Source organism: Mytilus edulis, chromosome 1 (assembly GCF_963676685.1).
Source record: "Mytilus edulis chromosome 1, xbMytEdul2.2, whole genome shotgun sequence".
In the NCBI taxonomy this organism is placed as follows: Eukaryota; Metazoa; Mollusca; class Bivalvia; order Mytilida; family Mytilidae; genus Mytilus; species Mytilus edulis.
The window spans coordinates 50,039,781-50,056,203 of NC_092344.1; the positions used below are offsets into that span (position 1 = coordinate 50,039,781).

Genomic DNA, 16,423 nt, shown 5'->3' on the forward strand with positions numbered 1-16,423 from the left:
GAAAGTCATGAGCAATACAAATCTATTTCAAATAATTCATGCTCTTAGTAGTTCAAATGTAAAGAAACTGTATTTTTGCTCATTTTGATATGCATGCATGTTGTAAAAACTAAAGTTGATTATTGTCCTTTCTTCCTTTCAGGCTGAATCGGAACCAAACAATTTATTTAATCTATTTCCCTTTGGATCAGAAAGCACTACTAAAAAATATTTTTTGATGACACATGTAAAATTGTATATGATTTGATATGGTTAACCATATATGCCTGTTATAAACAGGTCGGGAACTCTAGATTTTCTGACGTGAGAATATTTTGCATAGTAAAATGTAGTAACTTCCAAAAACAGAAGGCTGATATGGCCTTAAAATACTGACCAATCGACTCAATAAACTACAATGCATTGTAGGCTACTTCGAGTTTACTATGACTCGGAAACACGTGGAATTAGTAGGAAAACTGTCCACTATTATAGTTTCTCGGACTCTCAGAATAGATGGTGTTGTTCTGTGAATATGTCTAATGTAAAAAACATAACATAACATTCAATTTGCATGTTCAGATTAAAATAAGAATTGTTTACTGGCTTCACGATTCTATTTTCCTTTTCGCCTTGTAAAAGTAGTTGAACTGTTTTTTATACGCCTGTCAAAATTTTGACGGAACTATTATGGTATATAATTGTCGTCTGTCCGTCCGTTTTGTTCAGTGGTTTAGGTTGATCTTGCAGTTGCGAATAAGAAATGAATACCCGTTGATAAGGGATGGCAAAGTCCATGTTTTGCTATGGCAAACCCCCAAAAATATAAATTTCAATCAATATATGAAATAAAAGGTGCACAGAGGCATTATATTATAAAGAATTTGTGAAAGTTTTATTAAGTTTTGTTCAATGGACAAGGATGATCTCGGAGTTGCAGATAAAAGATTGGTACCTCCTGCATGACTACCATAACGGACGGAAAGACGGACGGGGGCAACGATTACTATATCATGACCCCCACGTTTCAAGTGGCTGGTATAAAAAGAACAGACAGTAGCTATTATGTTAATACCATGAAATATTTACTTACCAAAAGCATTGTTCAGAATGAGGGGTAGCTTCCTTTGAATGTAGTCTTCTCTAGTCAAAAGAATTCATACGGGAGAAAATGGTCTGGTTGATCGGGTGTTGATCATAACGAAAATGGCCGTTTAATGGCTGCTCACGCTACATATGTAAATTGAAATGTGCTATCGCCATAATTATGATGACTTAGCTTTAACTTCCGAAATTTAAAGCGAAAAAAATCGTAAATCGCGTTAATTAAGTGGTACTGTTTTACAGAATAAAATCATCGCAATAACAAAGACGTCTTGTTGTTAGATATAACGAAATATTGCCATAAATAAGGCGACTTGTGGTATATATATAGCAAATATTGCGATAATTAAGTCTTCTTAGTGTTAAATTTAACAAATCATTGCGCTAAATAAAGTGCCTTGTTGTTAGATACAGCGAATTATTGCGATAAATAAGGCGTCATCTTGCAATATACAAAACATTATCGCAATAATTATCAAATATGGTTTAGTTATAAACAATTACACAAGGCAGCTCCAGGCTTCCGTATGATAGAGATATCTTATTAACTTATGGAGATATATTATATAGTTAATAAGATATCTTATAAATTAATAGAGATATCTTATATTTTAAATAAGATATCTTATATATTTAATAAGATATCTTTATAAACATTTTAATAAGATATCTTATTTAATATATAAGATATCTTATTTAATAAATCAGATATCTCAATTAATATCTAAGATATCTTATTTTGTTATTAAGATATCTCAATTAGTTTATAAGATATCTTATTTAACTAAATAAGATATCTCGAAATTGAATAAATATAATAACGGCGTGCCATATTTCTAACCTATAATTCCAACTTTTGATCCCCAACGTGATAATACATGTAACCCCTCGAATGTTGTGTATCAAACTTCTGTTGCTGAGTATACTAGTGTATATACAAAGGAGGCCATGTACACAAACAAATTATAAAACCAAATAACTGATAATACAGTAGTAGTGTGAGGCCACGGACATACAAGTCACAGTAACCATAGGTAAGTTTTTAGATTTAAATTCAATGTCATTCATTGATTTTTCTGTGAACTTCATTATATATGGTGTGAAATTTTTAATAATAAATATGAAAAGACAGATCCTATTTTATTAGTGGTATTGCTAATGCAAGCAAACAGTGAGATTCGTCACAAGGTGTATTTCTCCGCCAAAATAGTATTCGATAAGAATTTAAGTAAATAATTTACCACAAATCATAATAAAACAACATTTGATCATTTTCAAGAATTAATGCTTCTCGAAATGGCTATAAATTCTTCACTTAATTTTTGTCAGAAAACAGAAATCTACGAATTCAAGAACCCACGAAGATTTTTAACTTTTGCTGAAACCACGGAAATTAATACCTACGTATAAAAGTACTTTCATTTATAATAGTTCGATGTATAATATAAATTATCTGCCTGTATCCATGTTGTCAAACCTACTTGTGGGTCTTTCCATATCTGATTTCGACAACTGTTGTTACATTTCGTTGGACACTAATATAAGTGGATGAAGTCATCCACGAAAACCGCGAAAATTGGTACCCCACGAATAAAAGTATTTCCACAACCAAAAACAACCCAGTTTCATGAACGTCTTAAAAGTGGTGTATTATCTAATTTCATGTTCAATGTATACACAAACTGCATTTGTTTCACCTGTCCTAAGTCAGGAACCTGATGTTAAGTGGCTGTCCTTTGTTGATGTGGTTCATAAGTGTTATATAGAATATACCTGTTAGTCCTGTTTAAATGGTTTTACACTAGTCAATTTTTTGGGGCCCTTCATAGCTTGATGTTCAGTACGAGCAAAGGCTCCGTGTTGAAGACCGTACTTTGATCTATAACGGTTTACTTATACAAATTGTGACTTTGAGTTGTCACTCATACCACATCTTCTTATATATATACAATACACGTACTCAGAATGATTGGATTACTTCACGAAGAGAGTGAAATTTTTCTCTTCCTTTCGAAAAAGAGTACTTTATGGGAATACGAATAACACTTTTCGTGATCATAAGATACAGAATAAATTGATACCATAACCACCTACCTGAAATTAATTGCACATATTGACAACTTGCTTATTTAATAGATATAGGTAGATGGGGTGTGAGTGCCAATGAGACGACTCTCCATCCAAATAACAATTTATAAAAGTAAACCATTATAGGTCAATGTACGGCCTTCAACACGGAGCCTTGGCTCACACAGAACAAAAAGCTATAAAGGGCCCCAAAATTACTAGTGTAAAACCATTCAAACGGGAAAACCAACGGTCTAATCTATTATATAAAAAACGAGAAACGAGAAACACACATAAACAAACTTAAATCTGCTTATACTTGTTACATTTATAAGCTTTTCTCAATTCAGTTGACAACAAAGAAGAAGGGCAGTGGTAACGAGCCCAAAAGTCAATGTCTGTACGAGAAGCAGATTTATTCAAAATTGTCGTTTTTAAGGAGCTCCTAAAATATTTTCGGAAATGGTAATTAAGTTACTCCAGCTTTTTTTTTTCTTATTACAGATTAACATCAAAGATGTCAACTTTTCAGCTACCAATTATTGATTTATCTAAATCCAAAACAAATCGAGATGAACTATCGAAACAGATAATTGAAGCACTTGAAAACGTCGGTTTCCTTTATATCGACAATGTAGAAGGGATCGATTTCGAAAAGATGTTTCAGTGCTGTAAGTGGTTTTTCAACCAGCCAATAGAAAAGAAAAGAAAAATCATGCGGAACTTCTGGAATCCAGACAGTAAAAATATTTATAGAGGATACTTTCCGGTTGTCGAAGGTGAACCAAGTAGAAAGGAAGGCTTTGAATTTGGACGTGATGTTTCTTTAGAAAACAAATCCATCGATCCGGAAAACTGGTTCTATGAACGCACTCCATGGCCGGAAGAAGATGGAACATTTCCATTCAAGGAATTTATGCAGGCTCAATACGAAGTTGTTCATTCAGCGGCCATGGAAATTTTGCGTCTCACTGCAAACGCACTTGGCGTGGAAGAAACAGCTTTTATTCATCTTTTTAAAGAAAATCCTTGCAGCACTTTCCGCATGATGCACTACCCGCCATGGGATGGACCACCGCCACCAAACGCGCGCATCGAAGATGGTAAGATTCTGACAACACCGGATCATTCTGACAGTAATTTTCTAACACTTCTTTGTCTATTCAATTATGAAGGACTAGAAGTTGTTGGTCCAGATGGAAATTGGATACCCGTAGCACCGCGTGAAAATAGTTTCGTTATGAACATCGGTGACCTATTTTCGCGGATGATGAATGGTCGATTCAAAGCCACGCGACATCGTGTGTTAGATATCGGAATCGATCGATATTCTGTTCCGTTCTTTCTTGAACCTGCATATGAAAGTGACATCGGTGTGAACTACATGTCACAGTACATAAAAGGCGGACCGGAACATATTCCGGAAAAGTATGGACATTACATGGTCAATATGGTCAAGTATGTCCGCAAATATTTTGAATACAAAGTTCTGCCAGACTTTGAAAATGTGAAAGAAAAATATTATGGTAAGGGACAAAAAGACATATAAATTAGTGTTACTATTTGAGTGAGAGAATACTAATTTAAAAGAATTATGAAATGTAAAATGGTTCTTTTATATAAACTGTTAGTTTTTCTGTTTAATAATTTCTTGCACTAAATTTTAACATAGAAGAAAAACAAACACAGTTGTGAATTTATGTTATATATACTATTAGTTTGATCGTTCGATCTAAACATATATAGTGACTAAAATTTGTATCACTTATCATAAATAAATAAAAATGATAAAAGTAATCCGATCTGGTTTTCGAACTATATATGTACTTTCCGAACCAGAGCAAACTTGTTCAAACTGACTTGAGAAGATTTATACGTGTTATTTCCTCATTTGCAAATATGTACTATTATATAGATATAGGAAGATGTGGTGTGAGTGCCAATGACACAACTCTCCATCCAAATAACATTTTAAAAAAAGTAAACCATTACAGGTCAATGTACGGCCTTCAACACGGAGCCTTGGCTCACACCGAACCACAAGCTATTTGTCCAGTCAAACTAAGTTTTAACATTAAACTAATTGCAACAGAAAATGTTTTAGTTCTAATCTATGGCATTAAGCCCTAAATATATATACAGAACAAAAGTTCCATAAAATCTAACTTGAGGAAAACTCAAAATCAGTATTTTATATTTCCTATGGAAATTAACATTGGAATGGGAGATAACTCCGCATAAATGAGTCTTCTTTTCTCAGTTTTTGGTTGATTTTTTTTTAAATTTATGTAAAGGATGATACTTTGATGGGGTTATAAGTTCATATTTGCCTATATTATATAATCTCCAGCTCATGATATGTATAAATCCGAAGTATTATGGGTTTTTGTATGCATTCTTCATAGAAGAAATTGCAAATTTGTGGTTTTGTGACCATTTTGAAAAAATAATGTGAAAATTTGGTATTATTTATATCTGTATATTATATTTGTTCAGCATCTACCTTGTTAAATGAAAATTTAAACAACAAAAAGAAGAATATATGCTTAAATATTTTTATTAAATTTGAGATTCTTTACCTTGACATGTTGAAAAATTCAATAAATGGTCAACTAATGAATTATGAAATCTAGATTGTAGTTTGATAAAAAAAATATGAACATTTAGAGTTGTTTGTTATACGCTACAGACGGCTAAAATATCAAGAATCAATTATTACATTAGATGTATGTTTCATTATAATATTTTTTTCTGATTGGCTAACTGCACATCACGTGTTATTCCGTAAGCAGTTGCATTGCTCAATACAACTTTTCATTCATGATAACACGTGCTCCAACAATAAAGTGCACAGGTGAATTAAATAATAAAATATATAAAATTCGTGTTTTCATAATCATAGCTAAAAAATGTAATCATAAGTATTGAATGCTTCTTTTTGTAACTTTATAGGGTTGTAAAAGCGTTGACCGTGCGTACATTTTTAGAATGAAGCGCTTCCGCGCTTCATACAAAATGTACTTCGGTCAACGCTTTTTCACCCCAATAAATTTACAAAAAGAAGCATTCAATTCTTAAATACATTCCATTTAATAGAAGCGGCAAAGTTATAATTTTGTATCAATTTTTATTGATAGTTCTGCCTTTTTTGCAGAGTTATCTCCCTTTTCAATGCAAATCTCCATAGGAATTTTAAATCGTGATTTTTTAGTCTTCCTTTAGTAGAATTGTATGGGACTTTTTTCTGTGTATATTTTGGGTATAATGCTGAAGATTAAAACTTAAAAATCTTCTGTTGCAATTACTTTAAGGTTAGGGTCAAATTTATGCTAGATTGACTGGACTATATATATATATATCAAATGCACTATCATGTTCGCACATTATCATAGCTAAATTGTATGACGGAAAACTAGATCATGTCACAACAATATGTGAATTCAGATATTATAAATGTGTTTGTCAATCCGTACATATAGTGTTGTCCCTTGTGACATATATTTACAGTTTCAAGTCATGGTAACGATTTGTTTTGCCGTTCTGAAAATAATATTTCATTAAAGAAATTGCCTGTTAAATTTCACCCGAATCAATGAAAAAAAATGAAATGTATTGAGAAGTTAAAAAAAAAGCATTTGTAATTCAACATTGTATACGTTCATGCTGCACTGATTTCAAATCGGAAACACTGTTGCTCTCCGTTCCTACTACAAAGCCTTTGTAAGTATGTAAACTTGATTAGCTTATTATGCAAATCTTATCCAGTCCATCATGCATTCATTTGACTTAGCTATATACATTCAAACCAATCAGACCAACCCTCTTTAGTACATAAGGGATCCAAAGTTTCAAACTATGTACTTTCCGAACCAGAGCAAGTTCAAACTGACTTAGAGAAGGCTACGTGTCATTTCCTCATTTGCAAATATGTACTTTATCATAATACTTGTACTATCATGTTTGCACATCATCATAGATAAATTGTATGACGGTAGACTCAATCATGTCACAATCATGCGAGAACAGATATTATAAATGTATTTGTCAATCCGTACATAGTGTTGTACCTTGTGACATATAATTACAGTTGCAAGCATGTTAACGATTTTTTTGCCGTTTATAAAACATAAATTAAAATGTTTTATTATTCCACGTGAATTTATGAAAAAAATGAAATATATTGAGAAGTTAAAAAACTTCAAATTTGTATTTGTAATTCTACATGGTAGAATTTTAATTTAAGTTCTTGTAACAACTGTCTATTCCTGAATTGGAAGTGAAGTTGGTACAAACATTTTCCGAAGAAAACGGCGGGTTCGATCCGGTTGTTTAGTTAGATAAACCTCCAACTTTATGACAATTGTTTATAGTTTATAGTACCGTTATATTAACTAAATTGGAAGAACAACCCAAACAGACGTAATAGGTCAATGTGACAATACTTGGGATCCAGTCGTCATAACTGTGTACACGTACATCACATACATACAACACAACTGACTTAAAATATACAAACAAACATACCAATAATCTAAGGAAGACGCCAACTGATTCAGCTTAAGTATCTTGACCAAATATTTTGTCAAATAATACATTTTTGTTTATTTTTTGTGCAACGTATTGTAATATTATGTTGGAAATCATCAACGGAACTATTGGAAAAACATTTAATATGGTTGCTTTTATTATATGTATTTTCTGTATCAGTGTCATGAATTAAATACGAAGCGTAAAATGTTGATTAGTTACATGAGTTTTATCTTGTTTCATCCGTAATCATTGTTATGTATACCATTTCATCAATATATGTAACAAATGATATAATTGCATGCACTTGATTTATGCGAGTGCAATATTTATAGATTTTTTAGTAGATGCAATATTTATTTATCATGCCTCTAAATGGTAAGTTCTTCCAAAACATTTCTATTTTTATAAGCGGCATTTGTTATTGTCTTTCTTGTTGTGGGAATGTATAAATAGCCGGCCACATCCAGTCTGTTTTTGTACGACTTTTTCTGTAAAATGTTTTTTTTTTTAAAGTATTTTAACAGAAGCGTCTTATCCGTTGAATATTAAGACTTATTATGGTTATTTGATTATAGTTTCGTGTAATATGTTTTATAATATAAAACAATGTAAAACTAGGTCCATTTTGATCGTGGTATATGGCTTCACATAAAATACTTGAGATATAAGTGTTTTAATGTCTTAAAACATTTTAATATCATATTCAAAATTAGGATAACAGCGGAAAAGAACGCAACCATTCAGAGATCGTCCGACTAATCTTATCAGTTGGCAATATAATTGCGATACTACATGATAGACAATTCAAGAGAGGGACGAAAGATACCAAAGGGACAGTCAAACTCATAGAATGAAATTCAAAACAGTGTAGCTGTGGCCATTGATTGACACATTAAATTCACCCATTGACTGGGACAATTTACGTGAACGTTTGTCTGTAACGACCACTGTTCACGACGTACCTACGATAGACATTTAAACTGTGGGGTCACCAAAGGTTTCTTAACGCCTTTAATTATAAAATAATTCGAAAAATAATAACCTTTATGTTTTGATTTATATAATATATATAAATTAAAACATCGTGTTATTTCTGATTAATTTTTCGAATTACTTTATTTATGTGTTGAGAACCTTTGGTGACACCATAGTTTAAGTGTCTTTAAAAAGTACATAGTGAGCAGTGGTCGTTACATACAAACGTTCACCTAAATTTTCCTAGTCAATGAATGAATTTAATGTGTCAATCAATGGCCACAGCTACACTGTTTTGAAATTCTAAATCTAAAACAAACTGACAACGCCATGGATAAAAATGAAAAAAACAAACAAACAACAGCACACACGACACAACATAGAAAACTAAAGAATAAACAACACGAACCCCACCAAAAAACTAGGGGTGATCTCAGGTGCTCCGGAAGGGTAAGTAGATCCTGCTCCACATGCGGCACCCGTTTTATTAAATGAAGCAAATCAAATAGTATTAACATATCAAATACTATTCAAATTGATTGTGATAATATACAGTCAGGATTCTACTTCGTCAAAATTACCTCCCCGTTACGCCAGTTCATTTTTACAATCGTAGAAATGGAAGCCATTGTAGGGATAACGCTGCTACTTAACCTCTTGAAAACCGATAATTTTATCCACATAGCATATGACATGTATCTACTAGCTAATGATCATCAGTTAATGTCCTTGTCTGCATTGAGTCAATTCAAAACTATTGTCTGATCGTTTAAAAAATTCTAATTAAATATTTCGTGGAAGGGCAGTAGTATGCTGCTCTGTGACTTCGAGATGACGAACAGCTATAAAAGTGTAGTTCCATTTCTTTGGGTTTTGTCAAACGTGTAGGAATTTTAAGTCATGCATTAATACACCGTATCCCTTTGTTTCCAATATGTTCATAACTTATAACATATCAGACCCTTAAAGCTGAACATTAGTACAAAAATGTATTTTCAATTAATTTTAACTCGCTAAGAAACAGATCTAGTCGATTTGCTTCATTTAGAATGAAATTCAAAACAGTGTGGCTGTGGCCATGGATTGACACATTAAATTCATCCATTGACTGGGACAATTTACGTGAACGTTTGTCTGTAACGACCACTGTTCACGACGTACCTACGATAGACATTCAAACTGTGGGGTCACCAAAGGTTTCTTAACGCCCTTAATTATAAAATAATTCGAAAAATCAATCAGGAATAACCTTTATGTTTTGATTTATATAATTGATATAAATCAAAACATCATGTTATTTCTGATTAATTTTTCGAATTACTTTATTAAGGTGTTGAGAACCTTTGATGACCCCATAGTTTAAGTGTCTTTAAAAAGTACATAGTGAGCAGTGGTCTTTAGAATTCAAACGTTCACCTAAATTGTCCCAGTCAATGAATGAATTTAATGTGTCAATCAATGGCCACAGCCACACTGTTTTGAATTTCATTCTAATACAAACAAATGATTCATGAATACTTCAATTTGTTTTTGAACTTTTGAATTTCCTTCGTCATTACAGAAAACTCTTTATAAACTCTTGAGATAAAAAAATCCGCAATGATTAAAATCTAAAAATATTATCTATGTGTATTTACAGAATTTTCTGATATGAAAAATTGCAGTTGTTTATACTTCTACGCCATTGATCAACATGGTCTTGCATGGATAGGTTACTGGTAATATAAAAAGAAAATACGATAACGACAAACTCTACTTTAATAATTTACAAAAAAATCCATAACATTTAAACATGGTGACATTCAGACAATGCTTTGTTAATACTTTAATGAATATACAAAAATATATCAAGCAAATATTCAGTTATGTAGACATTAATTGACATTAAGAAGACAACAGTTAATACAATATAGATACCTATAGGAATGCAGCAAACACCAATTTAACAATGCAGACACCTATTGGAATACGACAAACACCAATTTAACAATCCAGATACCTATTGGAATACTGTAAGCACCAATTTAACAATGCAGATACCTATTGAAATAATGTAAACACAAAATCAATAATGCAGATACCTATTGAAATACAGCAAACACCAAATCAACAATGCAGAAACTTAGTGGAATACCACAAACTTTAATATAACAATGCAGATATCTATTGGAATACTGTAAACAACAATTTAACAATGCAGACACCTATTGAAATATTGTAAACAACAAGTTAACAATGCAGACACCTATACAAAAACAACAAACACCATATCAACAATGCAGATACCTATTGGAATACTGTAAACAACAATTTAACAATGCAGAGACCTATTGAAATACAGCATACACAAAATCAACAATGCAGATACTTATTGAAATACAGCAAACACCAAATCAACAATGCAGATACTTAGTGCAATACAACAAGCACCAAATCAACAATGCAGATACCTATTGGAATACTGTAAACAACAATTTAACAATGCAGACTCCTATTGAAATACAGCAAACACCAAATCAACAATGCAGATACTTAGTGCAATACAGTAAACACCAATTCAACAATGCAGATACCTAGTGCAATACCGAAAACACCAATATATCAATACAGATACCTTTTGGAATACTGTTAACAAAAATTAAACAATGCAGACACCTATTGAAATACAGCATACACAAAATCAACAGTGCAGATACTTATTGGAATACGGTAAGCACCAATTTTACAATGCAGATACCTAGTGGAATACAGTAAACACCAATTCAACAATGCAGATCCCTAGTGCAAGACAGTAAACACCAATTCAACAATGTAAATACCTATTGGAATACCGCAAACACCAATTCAACAATGCAGATACCTATTAAATTACAACAAACACCAAATCAACAATGCAAATACCCATTAGATTAAGCTAACACTATTGACATGTCATTTGGTCTTTGTTGGAAAGTTGTCTCATTGGCAATCATACCACATCTTCTTATTTTTATACCTATTGGGATAAGTACTATTGAAAGAAAGAAATTCGAGTCACAATGATCAACAGCGAGCAAAAATTCACACAACACTATTATAGATAATATAATATGATAAATATTGTGCTAAAGTTTCTAATTTTAGCTCAACTAGCCTGAAAGGACATTCTTATATTTCCCTATTTCTGGTCACTTTATCAGTTCATTTAAAAATATTTCAAAATCTTCTTCTTTCTAACAAACAGGCTATTTTCAACCAAACATGGACTGAATTAAATTTAGATTATCAAACCCTTTCCTAACATGTATTATATAGCCAAATGTTGATGACACAATTAGAATATCATTAAAGTGAGTAAATAAATGTATGAATATATACTGATAATTTTAGGAGAAAATGAATTAGGTCTCAGAGGTTGCCTTAGTACTGAAAGATTTTTTGCTGAATGTGCCTTTTACATTACCATACATATGTTTTGTTGTCATGTTAGCAACACAAACAATTAAACCTTGTAGACCACACGATAATATGAATATGTATTCCAGCCATTCTGATTGCAAAATACCAGATAAAAAACCAGTAACCCAAAAGATACCAGATAATAGGAGAAGGCGAAAAAACAGTTTTGCATCTTGGAAGGATGAAGATTTGATAAGATGTCTCATTTCCACGCGTAGACGGCAAATATGTACTATAACTCGTAACAGAACAACAAAATTGATCACTGTAGAAAAGACAACTGGTCCACTAAAGAAAATAAGATTTGCTGGATACCTGCTTGGAAAGCAAACTGAATTTCCATATCCTGCAGATAAATTAGCAACGTCAAATTGATCTAGGATGACAGCTGGACCAACAAATAAAACTGGAATCAACAAGCCAGTTATGGTAAAAACATGCTTAGTGAAATTTCCTGTTCGTTTTATTGTTTTGTTACCAGACTTCATTGAGGTCAGATTCTTAGCTATATAAAGAACTGATATCAACATGAAAGAAAACACAGTCAGCCATAAATAATGAAGAAACACTCCAATTGTGTAACATAGGAATGCTCTTTTAGAGGCATAACTACCAATCATGAACAAAATATTTGAAGCAATGAGTGAAATGGATATGTTTTCCATATTTGAACCTGCAATACTTGAAGATAGGTTAAACTTTCTGTTCATTATTATGGAGAAAACTAAAGCCACAACAGACACTGAAAAGCATAAATATGTCAGGATAGCTTTGATAGAGTAGGACAGTTTTTGGCTATCCATGAAATCTTGGTTTATATAATATTCGTGGCAGACTACATTTGTTACTTGTATCTTGAACAATCCATTCTGATCAGCAAAAATTGTCATCTTCTTACAGCCACGATACTCAGATCTAGAAATATTTGCACTACTTCTGTCAAGATCTTTAATCACATCAGAAAATATAGAAACTTGTATGCTAGAGAGCGATTCATTTTGCAGTGTAAGGGGTACATTTTGTTCTTTGCTAACTTTAATAGTGTTGTTTTCATCAGACCAAAACATATTCCACATTAAGTTGTTTATGTAATGTTCGTTTTGTTTTATTTCATGGAGGAAAGATGGTTTGGTGAAAACAATCCTCAAGTTTATTTTGGCAGCTTTGTTTTTTTCTCCATTTGGAAGAAGAATTTTCTTAAAGGATACGTTTTCTGTGTCAATGACCTTGGTCAAAGTCCAGCAATAGGCAGAAGCAACTGCAATAATCTGTAGTCTTGTCAGAGACACACTGAATACAAGGTAAAAAGGTTCTGGATAGCTGATCAAATTTGTGTAAATTTCTAAATCACATTGGTTACTCCCATTTATCTGAAAGTAAAATATTGAGTACCTTTAATATATTTACAATCCTATCTCTTTTGATTACTTATTTTCTTTCACTTGTTCAGTTCGAATGGGATTTTAACTGAACTGTCCAAAAATGCATATACGTTAACAGTAACAATGTTCAGGTAGAAATGCTTGTTTATTTTAATAAGTTCTGCTCATGTCTCAAGGCAGTGATAAGAGAATTACCCAGGGACTGAGGAGGGTGATATATATATATATATATATATAGGCAAATGGGAGGATGACATACAATACTTGTCCCTTCATTTAAAACAACAGCCATCAATGAAATAATCAATAGATTTGGTTTCAGCACCATTGTTAAATGGTCTGTTTCTCAGATACTATAAGCAAAAGGTCCACTATATTTGAATTATGTAATGATTGTAATGTATACATATAAATCTGTCTGAAAAGGTTCGTCTGACTTATACCGCATTTTCATGGTTCATTGGTAAACATTCACTTTCCATAGGTCTGTTTCTTAGATACGCTATAAGCAATAGGTCAACTATATTTTGTGTATTGAAGAATTTTAATTGTTTATGTCTTTTTGGGATTGTTTATTTTACCTTGCTTATGTTGTCTTCGTTTACATGGGTTATTGGTAATGTGAAGATTAAGTGATTTTAGTTGTAAAACCTGCATTGAAGACTTTCAACAAAAATTTAATCATGATCAGAAGAGCAGGGAAGACATTAATTTTCTGTGGGTGCTCTCTTGTTAGAAAGTATTAAGAAAAATGAAGTTTGAATTGTTTTTCCGAATTGCTATATATGTTAACATCAGGTATCACCACATAAACTTGTTCAAGGGTTTAGAGCTACCTATAGACCAAACTGAGATAGCTGCAAGTAACTATAGGTCCCCGTACGACCTACACGAATGAGCAAAACCCATACTGTATTGTCAGGTGAAAGGTCCTGACAAATATTGTTTTTAAGATGCGCAATACTACTAGAATATAGATTCCTAATACTGTGAATTCATTTTTATACGCCCGTTTACGAGACGTATTTTGGTATACCGTCAACATGTCGGACAATAACCCAATAACGCTAAAATTAATTTGCATGAAACTTTGTTAAAGTGTTTATGTCTATTGACGTGAGCTCCCTAACGATTTTATAAAGTTTAGCTTTTATGTTTCCGAGTTATGGGATTTTATTCATTAAAAAAATGATGAATCTTCCTGTTTTCAGACAATATTTAACTCAAAAACCCTTTCACCAATTTGCAAGAAACTTTGGTGAATTGGTTATATCTATTGAATGACCTGAGCTTCCTTTCGATGTTTATAAATTTTAGATTTTATGTTTCCGATGGGGTTTTATTCATAAAAAATTGATGATTTTCCAGTTTTCGGATAATAACTCAGAAGTGATTTGAGTAGTTTCCATGAAACTTTGGTGACTGGTTTATATCTAAAATATATTAAATTAACCTCCCTTTACTTTTTTTTATAAATTTCTGCTATGACATTGAGACGTTATCGATTTTTATCTCTTTGAAAAGTGACTGGCATATAATGCGCTCATGGCGCAGCTGTTTATTATTTGTGGGATACCAATTTTCGTTGATTTTGTTTGTAAATGTCAGGGATTGGATTACATTACAATTACTTTGCTAATTTGATGTAATCGATTACATAACAATTACACCTAATATATAAATTCAAATGTAATTGATTACATTATATTATTTTTCTTTAAAGTAATCATGATTATTTTAGATTACGTATGATTGCATTGTAGATTGTGGTATTGAAAAAAAACTTTTTTTTAATATTTAATCCTCACATAAAAAGCTAGCTTGAGTGAATAATTGTGTTTTTTATATTTTAAATATAAATATGTTATTTAAAAGAACTTAGAAAAGGAGTAGTGAAATATTTGTAATTTTTGATGACATAATTTTATTTGAACAAATTACTTTGAATGTAAATGTCTCTGTGTTTTATTTGTTAAAAGAATAGAATTTTTTTTTTTAATGTTTTAGCCTAAAACATATTTTCAAGTAAGAAAAAGAAATTAACAAATAGCGATTATTTAACATGTTTAATGATCAAACAGCCTTTTTGTCTGTGTGGACATAATTGACACTTTAATGTGTTTTTACAGGTGTAAAATTATTACCTCAAATTTTATATAACAAACAGTAGGTGAGTTTGGGTAATTAAAAGGAATTATTTTGATTAGAATAATCAATAAATATGTATGATGTTTATTTTTTATTATATACACGATTGTAAAATATATATTTCTATTCAATAGATATAAGAAGATGTGGTATGAGTGCCAATGCGACAACTCTCCATCCAATTCATATTTTGTAAAAGTAAACCATTATACTAGTAGGTCAAAGTACGGTCTTCAACACGGAGCCTTGGTTCAAACCGAACAGCAAGCTATAATAGGCCCAAACAATGACTAGTGTAAAACCATTCAAACGAGAAAACCAACGGTCTAATCTATATAAAAAACGAGAAACGAGAAACACTTATGAACCACATCAACAAACGACAACCACTGGACATCAGGTTCCTGACTTAGGACAGGTGCAACCAAATGCAGCGGGTTTTAACATTTTAATAGGTACCAACCTTCATCCTTACCTGAAACAATAGTGTAACATCGCAACATAGAAAGACACACTATAAAATATCTATTGAAATGGCTTAACTCAATTTAAGACACATATTAACACAAACAAGTAAATATACACGGAACGAATGAATTTGATTTATGACACAATGTAAATACAAAATCAATAAAATAAGGGGTGAGATATTAAACAACCATAACATATTAAGAAAACACATGATAAAACATTTTGAATTTTTTGTTATTAAAAATGTGAAATAAAACCAATTGTTTTAAATTTCAAACATCAAAGTAAATATAAAGAGTCAAATTTGCACATTACTTAAACAGTCGGAA

At 31.7% G+C, this 16,423-nt stretch overlaps 2 protein-coding genes across 2 annotated transcripts in view; one reads left to right on the forward strand and one right to left on the reverse strand.

Annotated features, from left to right (window-relative positions):
- Positions 1–16,423, reverse strand: part of LOC139513342 (mucin-21-like) — a 254,285-nt gene that overhangs the window by 181,201 nt on the left and 56,661 nt on the right. The gene's annotated exons all lie outside the window — the stretch shown is intronic.
- Positions 2,012–4,947, forward strand: LOC139513411 (uncharacterized). The gene is made up of 2 exons (XM_071301848.1): positions 2,012–2,117; positions 3,655–4,947. The coding sequence occupies exon 2, from the start codon at positions 3,668–3,670 to the stop codon at positions 4,697–4,699; it is 1,032 nt and encodes a 343-aa protein (XP_071157949.1). The 5' UTR covers positions 2,012–2,117; positions 3,655–3,667; the 3' UTR covers positions 4,700–4,947.